The sequence below is a fragment of the Zootermopsis nevadensis genome, unplaced genomic scaffold (genome assembly GCF_977971745.1).
Source record: "Zootermopsis nevadensis isolate Lab colony 2312 unplaced genomic scaffold, Znev_1.0 Znev_ptg000030l, whole genome shotgun sequence".
NCBI classification, from domain to species: domain Eukaryota; kingdom Metazoa; phylum Arthropoda; class Insecta; order Blattodea; family Termopsidae; genus Zootermopsis; species Zootermopsis nevadensis.
Genome location: NW_028259162.1, coordinates 7,858,191 through 7,880,823, shown reverse-complemented (window position 1 = coordinate 7,880,823; position 22,633 = coordinate 7,858,191). Strand labels below are relative to the sequence as shown.

Below are 22,633 nucleotides of genomic sequence, written 5' to 3'. Positions count from 1 at the left end.
CCGCGATAGACTGCGATTCTTTCATGTGATTGATGTGTACAGTCATCTCTGCTGTTATGCGATAGTTCATGTAAGACGCCGACCTATCGAAAATCGCGTAGTGAAAATAACCCCGGTACCTCCGCAGAGATTAAATTAGCCCTTTGAAAGTTTAAAGCGCCAGGAATGAGATTGCATCAGAGCAAACTCGCATATGCAAAAGTTTGCATTTCACAAACAGCTTTTACCGATTCATCGATCTCATTGGAGCAAATTCACGTTAACGAAACATACGTAATTGCAGAGATGACTGTACTTATAATTTTTATTCAAAATCAGCGACGTAAGAATTACGATTTAGTATAAGAATCAGTATGAGATACATTGCAAAACGTTATAAATAATAGCACAATATATGTTTTTAACTTTTTGACTTTCTGGTTTCAAAATCGGCGTTATTCTGAATCGGCGCAAATCGAGGGCTACCTGTATAATGCAATTCATGCAAAAATTAGTCACAAAAACAGTTCATATTACACATGTGTGTATTAGGCCACAACTGCTCTTTCCATATTATTTCAAATTCATGATTCACTATCAGTCTCTTATTTGACACTATCTAGTCTGAGCTACTGAAAAAGCATTGTTAAATAACCTCTATATAAATAAATGTATGTATATGTGTACATGCATGTAATATCCATACTGCACTACAACATGACAAAGTGGAAAAATTACATGTCAAATTCTGGTAAAAAATACTTATTTGGAACATTGAATACAATGTTCTATAAAACATTATCAAAAGAGAAATTATCACATCAGAAATTTTGCATAATATATCATTATTACAATAAGAGACATGAAAAATAAAAGTTCACATCCTTATCACATCAAACCAGACCCCACTTTTACTGAGCTCATTGAATGGTTTAGTTGTAGAAATAACATGCCAAATGAACTGTTTTGGTTAAACTGTATTATAAAATGGTGATTCTCTCAGCTAGGGGAAGTAAAAAAGTAACCAAAAACCAAAGTAACCAAATCCTTAAAACTGAAAGAAGCAAATTACAGACGTCTGTCAACTTCATTCATGGATGTTGCTAATTTATATTTCTTAAATTCAGTAACAGTGAACCACTCACAAAGGCAAATATTCCATGACATAGAGTTCCATTTCTGGTCCCCAATTCTTTTCTTTTTTAAAAGATCCTTCACGTAGTAAAGTTTTTAGTCTTCTGGTAAAAAAGGGTAGAGAAGAACAAGGAACTTCATAAAATATTAAGTTTTGTCTGTATTTGTACAGTACTCAAGTTTGTAAAATTTCAACAGGCTGCATGGATGGCAGAAACATGAAATGTGTACAAAATTATGGCAGAGAAAACTTTTTCAAAGTGGTAACTTGGAAGACCAAGGAGGAGACTGCAGTTTTGTATTAAAATGGATTATGGAGAAGTAGGTTGTGAGTACGTGAAATGGACTGAACTGGTTCAGAACTGGGCTTTGACATGTAGTGCTGAACCTTAGAAGGCTTCTATTACCAGATAACTACAGGGGGGTGGGAAAGATGGGGGAAATGATATTTGATTTTTCAAAGAAAAAAGGATATGGAATTCCGCTAGATTCCTCTAAACCATTAGCATTTGCCTCCAATCTAAGACACTGAAAATATCTCAACTGAAAAAGAGTTCATCCTATCACTTTTTATCGAATGGAAATATTAAGTACAAATAAATATTCTTACATTTTTTCCATCAAAAGTATTGGAAATCACATGTGTCATGTTTCTAGAAGGGAGGAATAAGAACTTATGTATATAAGCAGGGCTCCAGAAATTGCTTCTACTTGTACACTCACCACTGATATCCTTAACTCACTCGTGATGAGTATAAAAGTATCAGTATGAAGAATACTCCAACACTATGAGTCTGCAGATTTTGTCAAATAGCTTAAGTCACATTTCTAGAACTGTGAATATATCTAATTATTTTTATGAATTTAAGAATCGTATACACTAATAAATCTTGCAACAGCAGACAGTCCTTTCAAACAAAATATCTTATAAAGATTTCTGTCTTCTGGGTTGTTTCGCTGTGTAGTCTGGTCGATGCTAACCAAAGTTTCTGAGGTCATACTGCCTCCATCATCAGGGCGATGAATCGACGGAGGCAGTATGACCTCTGAAACGTTGGTAAATATCTACCACACTACACAGCGCAACAACCCAGAAGACAGAAATCTTCATACTCACCGCTGTGAAAACCTCAAATCTTACAAAATATCTTATGATTTTCATGATTCAAAGAATGAGGATGATGAGAAAATAAGCCTATCCTCATTTAACTTCATACAGTATCTCCTATCAACAAATCTTGAAATATTTTTTATTGAAGAACCTGAATATATGAAGTTACACTGAAGATGGAGTACAGAAACTTACATATAGAATGACAGTCAAGAGTGACACAGCTAGAATGCACAAAGTTACCGCATAGTTCCTAAATGCAGAGAGACTAAAACTTAATATCAGTCAAAACTCTATTTCACACTTGTTAACAAGAACATGTCTATAAAAGATGTCAAACAGAACTGAACACGAAAAAGTGTTAGAGCAAAGGATACAGAATTTTTCATCCGCCTGAACATCTATAAAATTACTTAAGAACTATGTAATCTGCTTATTCCACTCGTGTTGAATGCTGTAATATGCAAGACACGATGCTCTTGTATACCACACAAAACAAAGTACTTATTTTATAGGATTTTAGATTCTCATGGCGGCAAAGCCGTCTTCTGAGTTTTAGAACCATATAGTCTGGTACAAGTTTACCAAAGTTTCGCAGGTACTTGCTGCCTTCATCATCACTCATCACCCTGATTATGGAGGTGGCAAGTACCTCTGTAACACTAGTAAATTTCTACCAGATTACAAGGTGCTACAACACAGAAGACAGCCATCTTTAAAGTATTTATTCTGTCCACATATTGCTTAACTCTTTGAAGCAGATGCTCATCTAAATATTTAAGAATTTGATCCATACATCGGGGCAAACACAACACTTCTCCATTACAAAGATCCGCTGGCTAATGTGGCTTAAGGAAATAATCCCTGTTTACACTGAGAATCACATGAATATCAAATTGCATTCTAATGTTTACAGCAAGACTGCTTAAAAGTTTACAAACGAACTTTTTGAGTTAGTGGTGTGACACCTACAGCATAATGCGCTGCAAACCTTAGTAACACTTTTTATTGCAAAACTGCGACTTAAAAGTTCCATACACTAAAACTGACATTTATAAATGAAGGACTCGTATAACAAATAGTTTCTTTTCCTGCAATATAAGGCAGTTCCAGCGACAAAGGCCACAAATGGAAATGACGAAAAGAAACTATGAGGCAGGAATACACACAGAAGGAATTACAGTTTTTCAAGGAGTAGATGAATATACATTGAAAATATCATCAATTTAACAAGAGCAACCAAGAATAGAGAGAAAAGTGGGCAATGTTTACAGAGAACGGACAACTGCTGAATTTATAATCATGTCTACTGGGAACAGAAATTACTGGAAGACCAACAATAAAAGATGATTTGACCGAATACAGCATGGATCCAGAATTTGACCACAGTAACCAAACGACGACGATGACGGTGGTAGTGATAATGATGATGATGATAGAAGGTTTGTGCACATATAATGTATAAAAGAAGTACAGTCACAGTGTGAAGGAATACAGCAATGTCAAATATCCATCAGAGTTCTGTGGAATATCTTATAACACAAGAAGACTATTCAGTGCTGAAAATGCTGGTTTAATAGCCAAGTGTCAAAAAATCTCTGTAGTTAAATTAATAACACTTCCTTCATGAGTCAAAAGGTGTCACTGTCAGGAAAATAGAATGATGTTATATGAATAAATCATACATGTGTTAAAAGTAAATCTCAGATTCTTGTAGCTGAAGAATGATCAGGTGAAAACTCTCCTCAAAGATCAATTTGAAAACCAAAGAAGTGGTGTCATCCACATCTAGTGCCAAACCATCGCAGGAATAGTGTACCAAAGTTGTTACTGTTGACAAGTAGGGTCATAATGATTATGATATTTCCCGAGATCTCCAACATAAGCTACAAATTACCGAGTAAAAAACACCTTGTGTCCAGGCTCGCAACAATATTCCAAGGCGTGTACAAACTTACCAAACAATTCCCTGAGCTCCTGAGCCAATGGGCTTGAGGTTCTGATAACGCTTGAGTATCGTGAATTTAGTATCGCCGACCTCCACAGTGTAGAACATGGAGGAGAGCCTGGAGGACATCTTGGGACCGAGGAACGGCATGCGTGGGACAGCAGTGCTGTAGCGGCAATAGCGGTGGCAGGCTTGGCTCTGTGCAAGCAACAGTGGATTCGGTCCTCTGGTCTGCAAGAAACCAAGAAATATTTATGAGATCTGAGGTGTAAAGAATGACAAAAATTAGTCTTGTAAGTGGTTACCACATGACACCATAACAAACAAATCCACAGTCCTCGAAACAAACACAATGAAGATAACTGCAACATTCAAATGCAAAACGTGTTAAAGAAACGAGTAAATATTCAAGATGTCCCAGGCTCAAATTTCACCTGAGATTTTTCATAGTTGCGTTGACAAATTCTTTACACCATTTTCTCAACCGGGGATCAGAAAGTTACTCCTACGAGGTCCGCAACTTGAGTAGATTATACTCTTATCTTTTATGCTACAGTGCTTGAAGTTTTAGGCTTTTAAATCGCATTTTAATTCCATGTTGGAGTAAAAATACGACGAAAAGTCTATAGATTCAATCTACATTTCAATATGGCTATATTCTATGTAATTAGAATGTATGAGATAATTTTGAAGCTGGCGTCCGCGGTACCGGAGACGTTGGGAAAAACTCCCATTACCAAAAGATGTCACGGGATCGGAAAGCAAATAAAGAAATTACTAGACCACCACAATGGAACTTGTACTAAAACACTATACAAAGTCGACTCCACACAAAATTCTAAAACATAAAAAAAATCTTATTCCAAATTCTAGAAACGGGTTCATTACCTACTCTTATCAATAAATGTAAAAATGTGCTCAGCGGCTAAGACACAAATAAATAAAGTCTTGGGAATAAAAATGGACAAGAACACATTTTTACTAAAACCGAGAAAACGGGAATAAGTTAAACATTACTGCTCTGATTTAATTTCGTGAGACTCTGAAAGACAAATTAAAAGAAAATACATATGTGACTAACTCGTCTCTATATAAACTATGAAAAACCTATTAGAATAAACCAGCAGGAAGTGCGCCTGTTAAATTGAGAAATAGTGGAAAAAATAACGTCGTTTCATTTAAGTTAGTGTACAGATTATCAGAAACCGTGATTCGCCGTGCTGATGCGGCAACTTCTCTGGCATCCGTGTCCGGCAGGAAGTCTAAACAAATACAAGCAGGCGTACGTGGAGACTGAGTACAGTCGGAATAGAATACACCAGCCTTGTCAACGTTCCGCACTTTGGGAACAGGTGCAAAGGCGGTGGTGGTGATGGTGGATCGTTTGAAAACGCAAAAACAAAAGGTTGGGAAATAAACAGCAATGAACGAAACTGCACACTGTAAGCATTTAAAAAGGATGCGATCCAAGAGGTTCTCACAGCGAGGAATATGAAATGGCCAACCAAACTACCAACATGTTATATTATTACAGCTTCACTAATTAAATTTAATACGATATACGTCTATTAGTTTCAAAATAGTTATTTATGGTCGATTGGACCAGTATTAAATTAAAAGTAAACACCCGGGCGTGGTTTCGTCATCAAGTTAGCTTGCGTGGGAATCCGGTGTATTTAAATTAATGTCAAGCCTCGAACAAACATGTTGGAAATGAACATGGGGGTGGGTGGGGGGAGGAGAGTCGATCAATTAAGCCAGTCTCTCTTTACAGTACAGAGGCTCTGATTAAAAATAACTTTCGCCGTGATTGCCACTTTTGTGAGGCTAATAAATAACTTCGGTTTTGAAACACAATCAGCAGCCGAATCAGAAAAATGTAGAGGCAGAACAGACCTGATGATGCCTACAGTACGCATATCTGAAACGTCAGCCACCAATTCCCACGCAAGAATCTTGCAGGATCTTTGTACATCGTCCTCTGTATCTGCAATTACTCTGGCCACCTGAATAAAAAGTCGTCCATTTTACTTGGACGGTAGATATTATGTTGAAAAATGCAGACCAGGTATTTTATTTTCTTTCAGTAGCAGTGCGCATGGAAATAGCATTGACAACTTATGCACATGTTTCGATTTTCACTGGAGGCAAGTATCAAACACAGACCGACGAAGATCAGAAGAAATCTGCAGTTGCTTATGGGAAGTTCGAAGAATGATAGAGGCAGAGGGAGTGACTTAATTGAATAAACTTATCCTGTTCGCGTGAAGGAAATGAACAGAACGAAAAAAAAAATCGACTAACATTCGAAAAGGATGTCCAGCAGTTAGAAGCCACAGTGTTATATGAACTGTCAGTAGTTAGAATTTTAAATATCAGCTGTGAACTTTGAATAAATTTATGTGCATCTTTTAGAGACGGGCACAATTATAGCACAGACTAAGTAATCAGTTGGAACAGTAAAAAGTTACGAGACGGCTGATATAATCTATCTGATACTTAAAAACTGCTTAAGAAGTAAGAGTGGGAGGGTCCTTAAGGCGTTCTTGCGGTTGAAAGTTTTCAGTCAGTGTACCGTTAAGACCCGGATGTGTCTCCCCCGCGTACCTAATCCAGGAAACGCTCTTTCCCCGCACAAACCGAGTTCATCTCCTCCCCTCGTGAATACATGAATATTCGGCTTGATAGGACCAACGCCAGCTTCTCTAAGGGGGATGCAACCAATAGCAACGGAACAGAAACAACCCCAGGCTGGGTGGGTGGATGCTAACTTGTTCAGTTGTGCATGAATTCATAGAAGGCTCGAAAAAAGTGCGTAATGAGAATCTCCATAGTTTTTAATCTTCACCAAATAATATTAGTGACAGATTCAAGGAGGACAAAAATGAGAGGGGCACATAACACGCACGGGGAAGATGAGAAATGCGTACGAATTTTCCGGTTGAAAAGCTTGAAGTGAAGAGGACACTCGGAAGATCTAGGCGTAGATGGAAGAGTAAGAACTTCATGGATCTTCGGGAAATAGGGTGGGAGGTTGTTGACTGGACCGATCTGGCTCGAGACAGCGACCTGTGGCGAGCTCTTGTGAACACGGCAAGGAACCAATGGGTTCCATTAATAACAGAGCCCCCAATGTTTATACTAAACAAATTAAGACAGCACTAAACACTGTCTAAAAGAAACTTCGCTGATCTCTGCACCTTCCACTTGTCTTTCACAAATATTTTCATTATTATATTTTATCATTATATTACATTTAAAATTTAACGTACAAAAAAGTGGGTTACAACGGTTTTTCGGGAATACAATTTTTTACAACTGCCTATAAGTGAATTAAGGACCGGTAAAAGCGATTTATGATAATGATCACTTTCCGAAGGGCAGAAGCAAAAGACAGAACCAGGTAAATGCCACTCCTTCACCATTAGATGAATGCAGTAGCACAATTCTCTCGCAACAGCATTCCCCCATAATGCAATAGGCTACAAGAAGCGACGCCTTCAGCGTAATTTGAGGCAAGTGCCTCTTTTGGCAATCAAAGTCGAAGGACGCTGCAGAAGCAAAATGGAACCGAAGGGGGCGAGCACCTGCATCTGATGCTGTGACAGACAGACAGGTCTGACACAGCGATAACACTAAAGGGGGAGGGAGCAAGAAATGAAATTAATTAAAGTAAAATCTGGTGTACTACATCACACGCAGTTCCTTTGCCCTTACGAGCTTCAACATCTGTACCTGAATCGAGTGCAGGCCTTTACCTTTGGAGCAGTGGTCCTCCCCAAAGGTACTCACTAGATATACAGGCGTCTCCAGAAAATATAGAAATACAGAACAAACGCTAACCCATTTATCCTTACATAATTTAATTTTCCATATCGACGACCAACAGAGAGTAATTACTTTTCTAAGAGATGACATCTGTCAAAATAAATAATGTGGAAATAGAAGCTAATTTAAATTACTACATTATTGGACGATTCATTAGGGTAGCCTGTCTACAATCTGCTGACGTCAAGATATTAAATAATGAAGGGAATTTAAAAACTGCACACTCAAAATGCATGCATGATTCTGTTCACAAAATCTGAAGGGAAAAACACTGATGTAAGGGCGAAAAATCGTCATGGACGGACAGATTCGTATGCCACTTTGCGGGTTTACAGTTGTGCAGGAGAATTGTAACTTAGCGTGAGTCTTTGTGTTTCGAATGATACAGAACAAACAAAATAAAACAAAACTTCCTCTCTCTTGTCCATGCAAGCTCTAGTGGTAAGCAATGCCCCTGTTGCCTGCTACCGGCGTCTTTGTCACAGCTTCGTTAGAATTCGCACCACGGAAATTAGGTCTGCCCATTACGATGAAACAACTATTACATCAGTAGGGCAAATTGTTTTACAGGATGACGGAAAACTGCACCATTCTTATGCACAACAATAACAAAACAATCAGAATATTTCTTAATACACCGGAAATGTTCAATTTTATGTGACAGGACACGGGCCACTTTAGGCGCAGAGCTTTTCACTGTGTACCACTTTGCAACCAAATTCGTTACGGATGTGAGTTTAAGAAATAATCGCTGTTTACTCTGAAAATCATACAAAAACCATACAAACACTTTGTGGTGAAAAGGGTACCGATTATTAAAGACGATTGCTAACTCTGGGCTCTAAAGAGTTAAAGTATATTTTATCCTCTAGAAACCAACGTGCAGACTAAAAAATAGAACATACAGTTAGTTAACCTGTTTTGTTTCGATCCCTTCTTTCCACTACGTGTCAGAATAGCTAGAAAAACCAACACAATTTATAATTCGTCGACAGATGAAGCACGCATGAGCGCCCACTGTGGGTCTGCCATCGAGCGATATAAGTACCAAAACAAGTGACAAGCCAGGCGTGTGGCCTGCCTCATTTTGTACAAAACGTCGTAATTACTACTGAATATGACTATTACGCGAGCTTCATTCGAGAAGCCATTTGGTTTAATATTGCATCTGGTTTGTCTGTGAAGGTGGCGCCATGCACTGCAAATCTTCTGTAAGAAAGTTTTATAACTGAAATCCAGACCCAATTTCAACTACAAGAAACAGAATAGATAAACTGAAGGAGTGAGGGCTGGCAGGGTGAGAGGAAGGAAGAGACTGAAAAAGGGGAACAATAAACGAAATTCGCATAAGAAAGAAAAGTCTAAGAATGCATAATGGCTGAGCACGGGGCATGCGACAACTGAAATAAGCCTTCACGAATTCTTAGGCATGCAAGTGATATTCTCGCTTTGGTTCAAAGAAAGAAAGAAAGAAAGAAAGAAAGGAAGAAAGAAAGAAAGAAAGATCATCCGTTACTGCACCGATAGGTGGTGAGCAAAAACCATGTCCTCTTCGGATTCACATATATGAAGGTATCACTACCAACGTCAGTGTATATTTTCATGCCAGGAGACAAAGAGAAAGCACGTGCGCCATCCCGGGAATCGAACACTGGATAACTAGTTCATAGCCTTTAACATCTGAGCAGCACACACTCCAACACACAAGTGAAAATTACGACAAAACTACACAAAGAAACAGATTTTGACAAACTTCGATAATTACTGCAAATCTACAGACAGAAAGGCGTCTCGGATTTAAACGACTAAAACAATATAAAAAGGCCACATTAAAATCAGCAACACTTAACACGCAGTCCATGTGAGTCTACAGCAGAGACGACTATCTGGAATAGTTTAATTTGCACCAATTGACGTGTACGTTTAATTTTGGTATAATTATTAATTTTTTACATTGCTAAGATAAACATTTTAGGCCCATTTGAAATTCATCAATATGATATTTGGAAATTATTCATTGTATGTGATTTAAATTATAACAATAAAGTTTATGTAACAAATTCTGGAAGTCGTTGCGTTTCGGAGACTGGCTGTCTCCATATTCTGGTAGGAATATAAAGAAGACACCTGATCTGTTGAGTCACTAATGAAGGCAGCTTTTTCTAACGGGCCTCACAGAGAAGGCACTGTCCTGAAAACGGAGGCAGAGCCAATGTACGGAACGTCGTGACATTTTTTTAGAACTTCTTATTATTGTACTTCTTCCTTGACATTGATGGGTGATATCAAATCCGTTCCGAGTACAGAAGATCAAAACAGGTCCTTCCATCGACTTCTTGGTCTTCCAATATCCCTTGTTCCTATTAGTTTATATGTAAGTAGCTTCTCAAAGAATGTTTTCACCCGTCCTCTCAACATTTCGTTTACAATTTAATTGATAATTCTGCATGTCATTTACAATATTTGTGGTCTTTATTCGGTTCCTTATTTCTGTATTTGATAATCTATCCCTTCGGGGAACTCCTATTAAAGGTCTGAGAAATCTCGCATAGGAAGCTTCTCATCGTTAAGCAATATAGAAGGCATAAAGCATTAACGTTTTTCTAAGACATCCCGCATATCTACTCTTCGGAGTCTCAAGAGAATAAAAAACCACGCATTCTCCAACTGAAATTCAAACCCAAAACACAGATTCAACTATCACTAACCCGCCTTCGACCTCAATGTATGCTCTCTAACAAAATGAGAATCCACGCCTGCCAATGTACACAATACAATCGATAAACGCAATTACAAACTGTCATCCAGTTGTATGGCTTACCATGTGTGATACTGACGGCTACTTAATCCTGAACAGCCAGAGGTTATAGAATGTGGTTCCGAAGTGCTGAACGATAATAATTTGTCATTCAAAAACACATACATCCTTCGTGTATCTTTCTTTATCTTCCAATATCATTCAGTCAACTCATACCAGGAGGCCCCAAGTGAACACAAGTTAACATGAAATGGGAAGAAATGACGGGAAACGAAGAGAGGAAATATAATAAAATCCCACAAAAGAAAGAGATACGAAATAATGAATGGCTCAAAGTTTGCAACAAGAATAGAAGAGGCAGGATGAAAGGTAACATACAACTCAGAAAGAGGTCAGTATGGGGGGTGGGGGGTGGAAACGGCAGTTTTATAAAACTAGAAAGAACAAGAACAGTTATACGAAGTGAGCATAGAATGAACACATGTCAAAAAGCACCAAGTTCAAAAGAAAGCAAAATATATTCATTAATATTTCTTTAAATCATTTACATTACAGGCCGATGTAGAACATCAAAAACATTCACTGCAATATGTAAAAATGAATCTGGAAGTGAACATCACCAAAAAGTTGCATATCAGAAATTGTAATTAAGTTTTAAGTTTTACACCTGAAGATGGTTTATATAGAAACCGAAACATGTTGTAAAAAGATGTTCCAATTGTAAATCGATTGTTCGATGAGGAACATCAAATGATATTTTAATTATCTTAATTGTAAATTTTAAATTTGAATTGTGATTAGACGGACAAAAACCGAATAATTAATTAAATACATAATTTCACAATATGACGCAATTATATCATCTTATATCTTCTTCTTGTCCATTACTAAGTCAGTTACGGCCGCTTTACGTTCCACGATACGGGCCCATTATATGACAGCAGCAACCTTAGCTTATAGCTCTTGAAATGGCGGTGCCAGCGACGCCATCTTAGGCCACTGAAAGCCGGGACTGTTAATCGTTTCATTTCAAATTCAATAACTTACCGTGGTTGACCGACTTTGAATAAAACACTTAAATCACGTAACTATGTAACAGTGAAGGATGGGTGAAGCCAGAGTGAGATGAATAAAAACGCATATACGAATAGGACATAGAATGGACGGAAAGTAGTAGGAAGAATCCGATCCGCACATTCATGGATCAAATATACTTGTCCATTACACAAACTCAGTAGTCCCTGGGCAAGGGCTGAATAGGATTCTGTACGATTGTATAAAGATATTAAACTGATATTGAAACTTTCATTTTCTTACATTGAGTGGAACATTGGAGTGAGCTGTGATGTACGTATATTACGAATCCACTGCTGAAGACAGTATGGGAACGCTGTGGCGTGTAAAGTTCAATAAGTTTACGGTGATCAACAACTTTAACTGTGCAGGATCTCTGTCAATTACGTTGATTAATAACGACAAAGGTAGACGTTTGAATTAGAAAGTAATTATGATAAAAAAATTACTAGAAGAAAGGAGGATGATACTGTCAGCAAACGAGAGGGCACAAGAAATACAGAAAAACAGACGGGGGAAAAAGAGCTTTAGGCTTCGCACTATTAACATAGTTTTTTGTTTTGGTTTGTAGGGAGGAATAAAGGAGGAGCGAAAGTTGAGGGTAGGCAGAAAGAGCGATGAAGCTGTTAATGTGATTGACCGAAGGCACAAACGGGCGACAGACTGCAAGCGGATGAAAGGAAGAACAAACAAAAGACGGCTCAAGCTTCACAGGTTGTTTTCGGCTTACAAGGCACGGGAATCCGAGATTCGTGATAAAAAGTACTCCTGCTAAAAGCACGTGTACCTGTTACGTATAAACTTTAGTTGTCATTAACAATTCGCAAGTTCTTGTAACCCTGTGTTCAAGTAGCACTTCTTGAATGGAGGTCTAACTCTGAAATTCAACTTCACGCTCTGGGGGAAAGAATTCACATACACAGAACCACGCAGAGTGGCCATTAACAGACTTACACTGCACAATACTGCGCATTACAGTTAACCAGTGCGATCTTGCGAATACCAGCATGAGTGAAGCTTTTTCACAGTTCCTGCAGTAAAATCACTTTTATTTTAAATTATACCAGATGTCGAGTACCTGTCCTCCAGAACTCGCCCCACTTCATAACCGCCTTAAAAACTGCAACTGAAATGTTTGCCGAAACGTTGGTTAACACCAAACACTCTACGCGGCTCTAGCCCGAAATCCGAAGTTATACAAGAGAAGGAATATGTTCGATTTGGACTATCTAGCATTTTTATGGCGAATCCAACCTCTCAGTTTCGTGCTACAAGAATGATGTAAGTTTGACAGGAGCATCTAAGTGGAAAAGGAAAAGAAGGGTGACACTTTGAAGGCAGCATACAATAACTCATTCAGCCTTACGTTTAGTTGTCAAACACGACGATAGAGAAACCGGAAGAGATAAAGCAGCCACAGAAAAGAATCGGCAGTCTTATTCTTGAGGCTTAGACGCATGCAGGCAACATGACGTCCCACACATGAGAAGAGAAAGGGGGGTAATTTAACTTAGAGCGAAAGTAGGGAAGCTAACAGGGATAAAATCAAGGGAGGAATTGAAACGGGAGCTCGTAAGAGAAGAAACAATAGCAGAAAACAAGACAAATGGCTGGCAATCAGTGGATTGTGATCTTGATGTTTGATGTCCTGCACTTTAGAAAAGTCTTCAATGATCAAGAATTGGGAAGACTGAGGTTTTTATGGTTAAAGATAGAATGAATCCAAGGCAACGAACAGTTCCATACAAAGGCACAATACAACAGAATCAACAGACTAATGTCCTGTACTCCGAAAATATGGAAAGTACTCGATCAAAGAAAAGTTTATGGTCTTTGGAGCGATTGCCTAAATTTATTTCTATTTATTCGGAAGTGTGTTACCGACAACTCATTAAACCACCAACACGAAATAAACATCGACAGGTTCTCTACTCTTATCCTTAGCCTGCCATTTTGGGAAGTTATCATTTACTGACTGCCCGACAGATTACCTACCTAACCAGCCAACCAACGAACCACCTAGTTAGCTAACTACACTACGCATGGACTTCCATGAGTAGCACACAAGCACGCACCCTCATACATAAATTTAATTAGTAGATCTCAATCAAAAATGCCAAATTGCGTCCTCCTAGTGGCGCGCATCCTACCTCAATGTGTAAATGGCACTTGGCGGAATATTTTGGAGATGTGCTGCTTTATATATATTTGGAAACTATGATACTTTCGTTTCTTAGGGAAAAATGTCCTTTATTCAAAGTGTTCAAAGAAATCGATATACTGCGATATCATCGCGTATCTCGGCAGTCTCCATAGCACGGCCCTGCACGCTCCCCCTGGTGATACAGAACTGTAAAGATCGAACTGCATGTAACTTGAGACAGACGTCATGAGTCCGACGCTGTCCTTCAGGGAAACACCCGTGGGTCTATTTCACCGTAACAACGACTTCAACCACCCCGACAGACACAGAATGCAACGAAACTGCGGCAGGTTCTAGCACTGTGGAGAGATGATTGTAGCACCAACAGACACACAGATGTTGGAAAATCAAATATGGTTGCGCTACTGAAGATATTTTTCACCTTAATATTCATTACACTGTTCACAAAAACCAGCCTCTAAAACAAATCATATGAAAGATATCGTACGGGTGGGTATGCAAAACAGAAAGGAGTTTTCATTACGTGCCAACATTTCTACTGTCTGTAATCCACTTCATAGAAACATTTCCCTAAGACACTCCATTACGATACAGAGAACACTATCCGTAGTATGAAATGTGAAGGCGACAATGAAGACTGCAGAACTCTGGTTTTAGTGCCGTAAAAGAGAAGGACCCAAATCTAACTTTTATAGCCCAATGCCTTGTTCACAGTATCGTGACATGCCCTTGCATCCACCCGTCCTCATTCTCAAGCAACGATCAAAACAGTATAAAACAGAATACTTCTTTCCATTACTGCAAAAGAGAAAAGACGTACAAGTCGCTAAAAGCTTCAGAGACGTGTTTGTGTGCAACTGTAATATATTTCGGAGTTTCAGAACCTGAGGACGGCTTACAAAGTCGTCAGAATAGGATTTCTGCACCGAAATAAAATTCAACAGAGACTATAATAAACATATACGACAACCGTCCATATTTAAGAGAATGTTCAAACAGTCTGTGGTATTTCCACACCGAAGACCTATGCACCGAAATGTTTATACCACGTAACTACAGTCATCTTCAACATAACATACGAAACTTATAAAGGAAAGCCAAGGCCCAGTCAATATTTCTATTGAAATGGATAACAAACATTGAAATAACACAAATAGGTTGTTAACAGAATGTGTTTACATTAATTAGTCATCTAACTACAATTTTTTGCACGTCTGGCTATTTGCATCAAACAAAATGTTAAATACAGATTTCGCATGGTCGCCACATTGCTGGGAAAATTTCTGGAGGATTCTTACCACACACACAAAAACAATCTAATCTACCCGTCTAGTCATCTATCTCCAAACTCTCATCTCTTGATCTTGTTTCACCCATGCGAGCCACATATCCGGCATATCCCATTCTTATAGGTTTATCATAGCAAGAATACAAAGCACGGAAAATAAAAGCCTTTTATGATATGATATTTTAAGTTCATCTCGTTCAAGCCCACATATTTCCCTCATCACTTCCTTCCCAAACTCACCACTGTTCTTGGAATGGAAGAATCACTGACTATAACATAATTCAGCTTTTAGCCCATATTCTCCACATGTGTAACAACTGTAAGCACAAGATTACCTTGACAGTGGCTAACTCACTGAACTTAACCCTTTAAAGACCAGTGGTAACTCTATGTACCAACTGCTTTAACAATCAGCATGTCTGCGTATTGTATTCAAGGGGTTCTTATTATTCTCAGTGTAAACATCAACGACAAGCTTGTCTTCGGACAAGCGTTGTATTTCATTTGAGGTACGGACTGAATTTTTAAATATACTTTAGACGAGCTTAGAATTCAAAGGATTCAAGGATATTAAACTGAGCCGAGTCTACAGTACGCTGAAGAGAAAATGTGGGTTTGTTTACGAAACCTCTTGGATGAAAATTGTTTGAAGAACCGAGACATAAATGGAAAGACCATATGAAGCTGCTTCATAACATCGAGGAGTTATCCCGGGTTCCCTGTTACTAAGATGCATTCTGTCACAGTACGATAAAATCGCCCAACACATACAGCATCTCCTACTTCAGTCTTTTAGACTTTATAACACAAACTGAAAGGCGGACGCCTGGTGTGAAAGAAATGGACTTCTTTCAGAAACAGAAGGAAAATAGAAGCAAACGCGGGAAAGAAACTTGCATTATCCATCAACATGAGAGACAAACCAGACATTTATATACTGCTTCTGATACTAATAGATCATAGGGGTTTATTATATAAAAACAATGGAGGACCGTTGCGGATATGCGGAATGCTGTAATAGTCTTAAGGAAATTCGCTGCACTAAATATACTCCACGTCTCAAATGAACTATGAGACGCCACAACGTTCATGTCGCTTTCTGTGTACAATCCAAAAACCGTACCAAAATATTTTTCATACGCTGGAAATACGAGGTGCCCCTGATGAACAGAGTCACTTTTACATTTATAATTATAGAAAAAATTACCATATTTGTTATAAAATATTACATCTCTTGCATATTTGCATGGCTCATAGTCTGTCATCTTCTGTTGATTTTCCACTCCTTGTACGTTCTTGAGACTCTATTTCTTTTTTCATTATTATCAGTGCATCCGAATTATGACTCGGCCAAGTCTCCTCGTTATACTTCTCTGTAGGCGTAAACATTTATTTTATATTTAAAAAATTATCATCCGTTGTCAAACAGTTCAGTTTCATAGATAATTTAATGTCAAGATTAACGTGTTTTATTATTTTGAAAGCGTCTGGCAGGAAAACAATCTACTCGTTTGATAATTCGTTAAGTAACCTCCTCTAGTAAGAAATGGAATAACAGTAATAAGTCTTGCTCATTCTACTTACAGACTCAATTTTCTAAATGGTACATCGTTAAGCTTCTAGAGCGCTAGCTGTTACGAATGTAGACAACGTAACACACAACTCAGACAGCCGTCACATCCCACTTATTAATTGAAGAGCTGTTATGTGTTGGGGGACGTCACTACACTATTGTTTGAAGCAAGGAATACAATCCTCAGATACATTCTAAGACATAAATATACGAGATAACAGAAGACCTCTGGGAGATGTTAAAACAGATCAGCAAGTTTCTCACTGCGCAGTTAAACACTTTATATGAACATTTCTCTCAGTTAGCTAATGCCGATAGTTATTTAAATGCTCAGATGTTACATTCACCGGATTTTTTGAGATTTTCACGGCGGTGAGTTTGAAGACGGCTATCTTCTGAGTTGATTACCGACGTTTCAGAGGTCCATGCTGTCTCCACTACACGGCGCAACAACCCACAAGACAACCGTCTTCATTCACCGTAGTTAACTTAACTACCGAGGCGAGTTGGAGCGTATGAAAACTCAAATCATGGTTACAAGCACAAAAGTAAAGAAATTCTACCCAGAACTGTAAAGGTACGATGACAAAGCATTACTTGTTGGATTACACGTAACTTCCCACAGAAGTGTTTAATGAAACATACTCTTTCCAGACATACAAAAAAAGTCCACCATTCCTTAAGTACAGTGGCAATACTAGCTCGTAGATACATACCAAAATATTTTCTACGAAAGCGTTGAAATTATAGAAAGTTTCAGCATAAATTAGCAAAAATATTCACGAAGGGAACTGGTAGGTAGATCTAAAACTCCGTATGCCAAATGCAGTTAGGAATACAGAAGGATCAAAGTCGTGTGTTGTGAAAACCTTGCACACTTTCCTAAATATATTTTATGTTGTTTTGCATCTGCAACAGAAGAGAAACATAAATAAAGCCAAACAAAATATCTTCCGAATCTGACCGTCAGTGACAGAGGGACTGGACACAAAGTATTTAGCGGAATTCTATTTACTGTCTAGAAATAAAGATTCCGCGATTAAAATAAAGGCGGGCTAAAGTGAATTACAACAAAACAAATCGGTAAAGACTTCATAAAATCAGCTTTGTCCTAAGAAAGTCATCCAGATTGGACGGGCGATAATCACCTCAATATCGATGCCAGTCTGAAACAGAAATGTCGTGGAACTTTGATGAAATAACCACAACAGACAAGCCACGTTTCGATGGGCACCAGTCAGTTGAAAACTATCACTTCCTTAATTATATTCACCAAGTAATTATCAAAATATTAATGGAGATCTTCCCCTGCTAAAGTGGGGCTGTGCTGCTGAGTCAATTATTGTAATTACTGATACAGATATCTGTGGGCACACTTCTCTGAGACTTAAGGTTGCCTTTTGCAGGTAGACTAAATCAAGAGGGACGGTGGGACGAGATTAGGGTCGAAGGAGAAGCATGCTTCATTACAGAAATCGAAGGGGGTTTGAACTGGAGGGTTCTGCTAATTAATTAGAACTGAAGTCGCAAGTAAGCAGGCTCGCGAGTTACAAGAGTAGATCCATTTCAACTCCCCTCCAAAAGATGGATCGTCTTTCGTCAAATTTGTACCGAGACGTTCTGGGCTCTGTGCACTGTGCAGTCTTTTGGGTTGTTACCGCCGTTTCGGAGAAGCACGCTTCCTCCGTCTTTCGAAACGTCGCTAATCACCTACAACGTAGGAAACCACAAAGTATTTGTAAGATCTGAAATTATCAAGGAGATAAGTACGAAGATGGCCGTCTTCTAGGTTGTAGCGCCGTGTGGTATGGTAGAAGTTTAATGACGTTTCAGAGGTTACTGCTGCCTCCATCGCCCTAATGATGGGAAGCTGAAATATTACAGCTTAACACGATAACAATATATTACCAAAATCCACAGGTCCACCTTCACTGTAAGCAAGTATATGAGAAAATTAAAACTGTGTCGGAATTACTCATAACTTAAAAAACAACATCATTATATAAGAAATCCTTCTCGGTCTACCAGTCACTTCTGTAACTTTAAACCATCTGACCCAGCTGGTACGTCGAGAAGAATGTATCGCCGTAAAAGCTCCGGACAATACAGCATCATTATAAATTCCTTGTATAAAAGCTCTTATTATCTGCAGGAACGTCGTAATGTTTTAGAGTACTACTTACTAATCTGAAGCTTATGGTCGAAGAGAGAAAGGAGCGATACTAATATCAGTACTTATGAAGGATACTCTGACTTCACACACACACACACACACACACACACACACTTTAGGTGGTGCGGGCGGGATAAGAAACAAGAACAAAGAAATGTTGAGAAGGCAATTATTTCGAACTGTTTCATCTGAAATAAAATTACTTGCCAAGAAAAGGCATAATAAAGACGCTTATTTGCAACGCGCTGCAGGCCCCCGTCCATAGCTTCAATATGCATGAGAATAAAATACATAACCTTACCTACTTTAAATAGAATGCAAAGAACTGAAATCAACATCTGTGACTTTCCAACAAAAGAAACGCTGTTCAAACAGAAATACAGTTCTAAAGCACGCTTCCATTTATTCAAGGCATCTGGAATTCAATCTATACATCTCTAGACCTTAAAAGTAATTTTTGTGTTACAACAATTCTACACGCTAGTGACGAAACGATAATGTAAATGGCAAATGGCACCTCCCACCCCCGGATCCAGGAGATTCAATACTAAGACTGGGTGTTACGTATACTTATCAGTCGAGTGACTGTGAACTGACGTTGCATCAACTGACCTTCCACAGTTATCTTCATAATTAAACACATACAGGGACAATGGAGTGGCCGACGTATGGGCCTACATCTCCGCAACACGTGTCATGCTTAAACGAAACTCAGTTTTCAATGGCACATCGAAGAGTGCAGTTTCGCGTTTTCGGTATGTATAATGTCTTTTCGGGAGTTGTGTCCTTCGGCGATGCAGAAACAGCAACGCAATGAAAAACATTTTTGGCATGAAGATTAGATATAACGGAAAAAAATATTTAGTATTATGAAATCATACATTAGCTTAGGCAGAACGAGCAGCTGTTTGCAAATAGACGTACGACACTTGGGTTCGTCGGTTATAATCGAGTTCAAAAATTGTAATCATTCTCTCTCGTGCTGAAATCGACAGAACTTTGAACAATAAACTGTGCCAAAAGTGTTGGTGATTTAGAGACATGCTTACATAGTACACTGTGTGTCTTATTTACAGAGCCATCCACCAAGAACATGTCCGAGGTCCATGCGGAGACAAAATACACGAAGTTATTAATAAACAAAAGCATTATTTCTTCCTTGGGAATGCCAAACATTTATAATTATAACTATGCCATAATGACAAACGAGCTTAGTTGGACAATGTCCACTGCCGGCGAGACTTGTAAAAGAACTTCAAAAAATCACGTTTCGTAAGATATAAATCTTGTCTTGCGAGGTGAGAGTGGGCCAAACGCCAAAATTCAAAACCAATCTTTAAAGCGTTCCTATCTTTGTCCGCCTAGCATCCTGGCGGTATGCCTGTACTTACAACATCTCTTTAACACCCATGCGAAGTAAACTAGTTATGCTATTAGACGTTTATATTACACTACGCAAATATGCTTTGTTCCTGCAGTTTGCCACATCGGTACAGAGACATGCAATGGGTGTGCAGAAGGGTCACATTCCTCTGAAGCAGACTCTGGCCATCTAGCACGGTGGTCTTACTGCTAGATCATCTGTTTCCAATTTCGAGATACGCTCATCCAATGATATTTATTTTATTTACGTCAGTCCGGTATTATTATGTATGCCTGCAATGCCAATGAAATTACTGAAATTTACAGAAACACTGGCCCAGTGGATTGAGAACACTTAACACAGCAGACTGCAAAACCAAGTTCTCACAAACCAAAAGAAAAAAATACACTAGTATTCCGCACTAAATACCATGAATCGTACGTTAACACAGCTTATCAGCAAAGTCCTTGAGAACTGAATGGTCGCTCAACTAGCAAAGAAACTTCCACATTTTACAAAGCCTGAAGATTGAACACCGTGCTCACATTAACCTATTTTAATATTATCATCATTCTTGGTTTTCCGTCTAATTTCGTGGTCATTTTTATCCGATTCATGCCCACGTGTAGTACATGTTCGTCCATCTCATTCGATCACCCTAATATTCGGCAAAGAGCAGAAAGTACGAATCTCTTCACTGTACAACTAAAATCCAGCTCATTCCTTCTTAGGTCCTATACAGTATACAGAACATGAAGAGCATTCCGTAAAACTCATATATTCTCGCCACATCAAAATTCCATAGCTCTTTTGAATCTGTCATTCTACCAAATGCCTAACACTTGATAAACGAATGTGAATATGGATGAACACGCAGTCCTCCAAAATAAACATCAGAATGATTAAACGCTTGAAAATTGTGCCTATAATGTCGAGAACTAATAGCAGCTACCCATTTACACGGACAGCATGCAATAAGTGTGAATCACACGACGTTAATAAACAACTGATGTACGGAGATAAAGCACTATTCAGATTTATGAAATTCTAACTTCTCATTAAGCGTTTCATTCAAAAGCAGACTGGTGTTTTTTATATAACCAACATAATGTGTACACTTATTGATTTTTAGATTATTTAAAGAATTTTTCACCGATACAGAACGGCCGTCGCGAGTGAGCGGTTTAGAACTACTGTTACATGTTCGCAAAATTTCTAGTTCGAATCTCGGTTTGGATATAAAATATTCTAAGGCCTTCATAGCTTCATCGGGTCCTTCAAAGGCTAGCGCTGTGACAGAAATTGATAGAGCCAGTCAATCTCATCCCGTGGTGAGAATTGGGCACCATTCGGCTTCGTTTAAAATGCTACAGCTGTGAATAATTCCGTTTCCAGGAAATGCCAGAACATAATGTGTCGTGGCTAACGCCTAGTATTTCTGTTTGGTATTCACTCCGGCAGAAGTCTTAAATGGATGAATTCTTATTCTGATTCAGACGACAGTGGATTTCTTAAATACTTACAGTGAACGCTGTGATTGCCGCTTGAAATAGACGCAACTTCTTCCTTGCTTACACGTGCTTCCAATTTACAACGCATCTTATTAAAGAGCAAATTTCATTTAAGGCTGAAAAAAAATACGAATCGCTGACAGCAAAAATTATACAAAAGTAAGTTCACTGACTATCAAGACAAATTGTCCAGTCAAATTAGTTCCGTATTCAGATGGGGAAAACAGGGCAAAATCGGATCGTCAGAGAAATTGGAAAGCTGTGCTTTGTTCTAAAACATCCAACATCGCCAAGGCACCAATTTCATTTAACAAGTCGTGTATAAAAACGCAGAATGCAGGAAACACTTGCGTAACGATTTCTGTACTGTTCCAGATCCTAAACGGCGGAATGAAACCCTGGGGGCTATTAACAAACGATTCCATCATCAACTGAAATGGGATGAAGCAATTCATCATTCATTAATAACGCTGTTTAATGAACGAGTCTGCAACAGCAGCACGGCTGCTGAGATAATCAACTATTCAATGTTAATTTAAAGCTAATGAGCGCAGGTTAATGTTAATGGAAATGGCGTTCGTCCTACACACTAGACGCACCGCGTCTGGCCACGTACATTATACCTTGTCTTCGTATTAGTGGAATGTAAGTGAATGGAGAATGCGGGAAAGATGTCGAGAGAACGCGTGGATACCAAAATAATACTAAAATGGATCTTAGGTTAGCTAA

General features: G+C 38.5%; 1 protein-coding gene across 7 annotated transcripts in view; it reads right to left on the bottom strand.

Moving 5' to 3' along the window:
• Positions 1–22,633, bottom strand: part of bsk (mitogen-activated protein kinase dJNK) — a 159,571-nt gene that overhangs the window by 13,513 nt on the left and 123,425 nt on the right. For 3 of the 7 annotated variants that reach the window (XM_022066612.2, XM_022066614.2, XM_022066613.2), the window contains one exon: positions 4,183–4,403. In XM_022066612.2, the coding sequence (XP_021922304.1) occupies positions 4,183–4,403 (221 nt within the window). Of the gene's footprint in view, positions 1–4,182; positions 4,404–22,633 lie in introns of those variants that run through there. The other 4 variants (XM_022066615.2, XM_022066616.2, XM_022066618.2 and 1 more) reach the window with 4 other exon arrangements.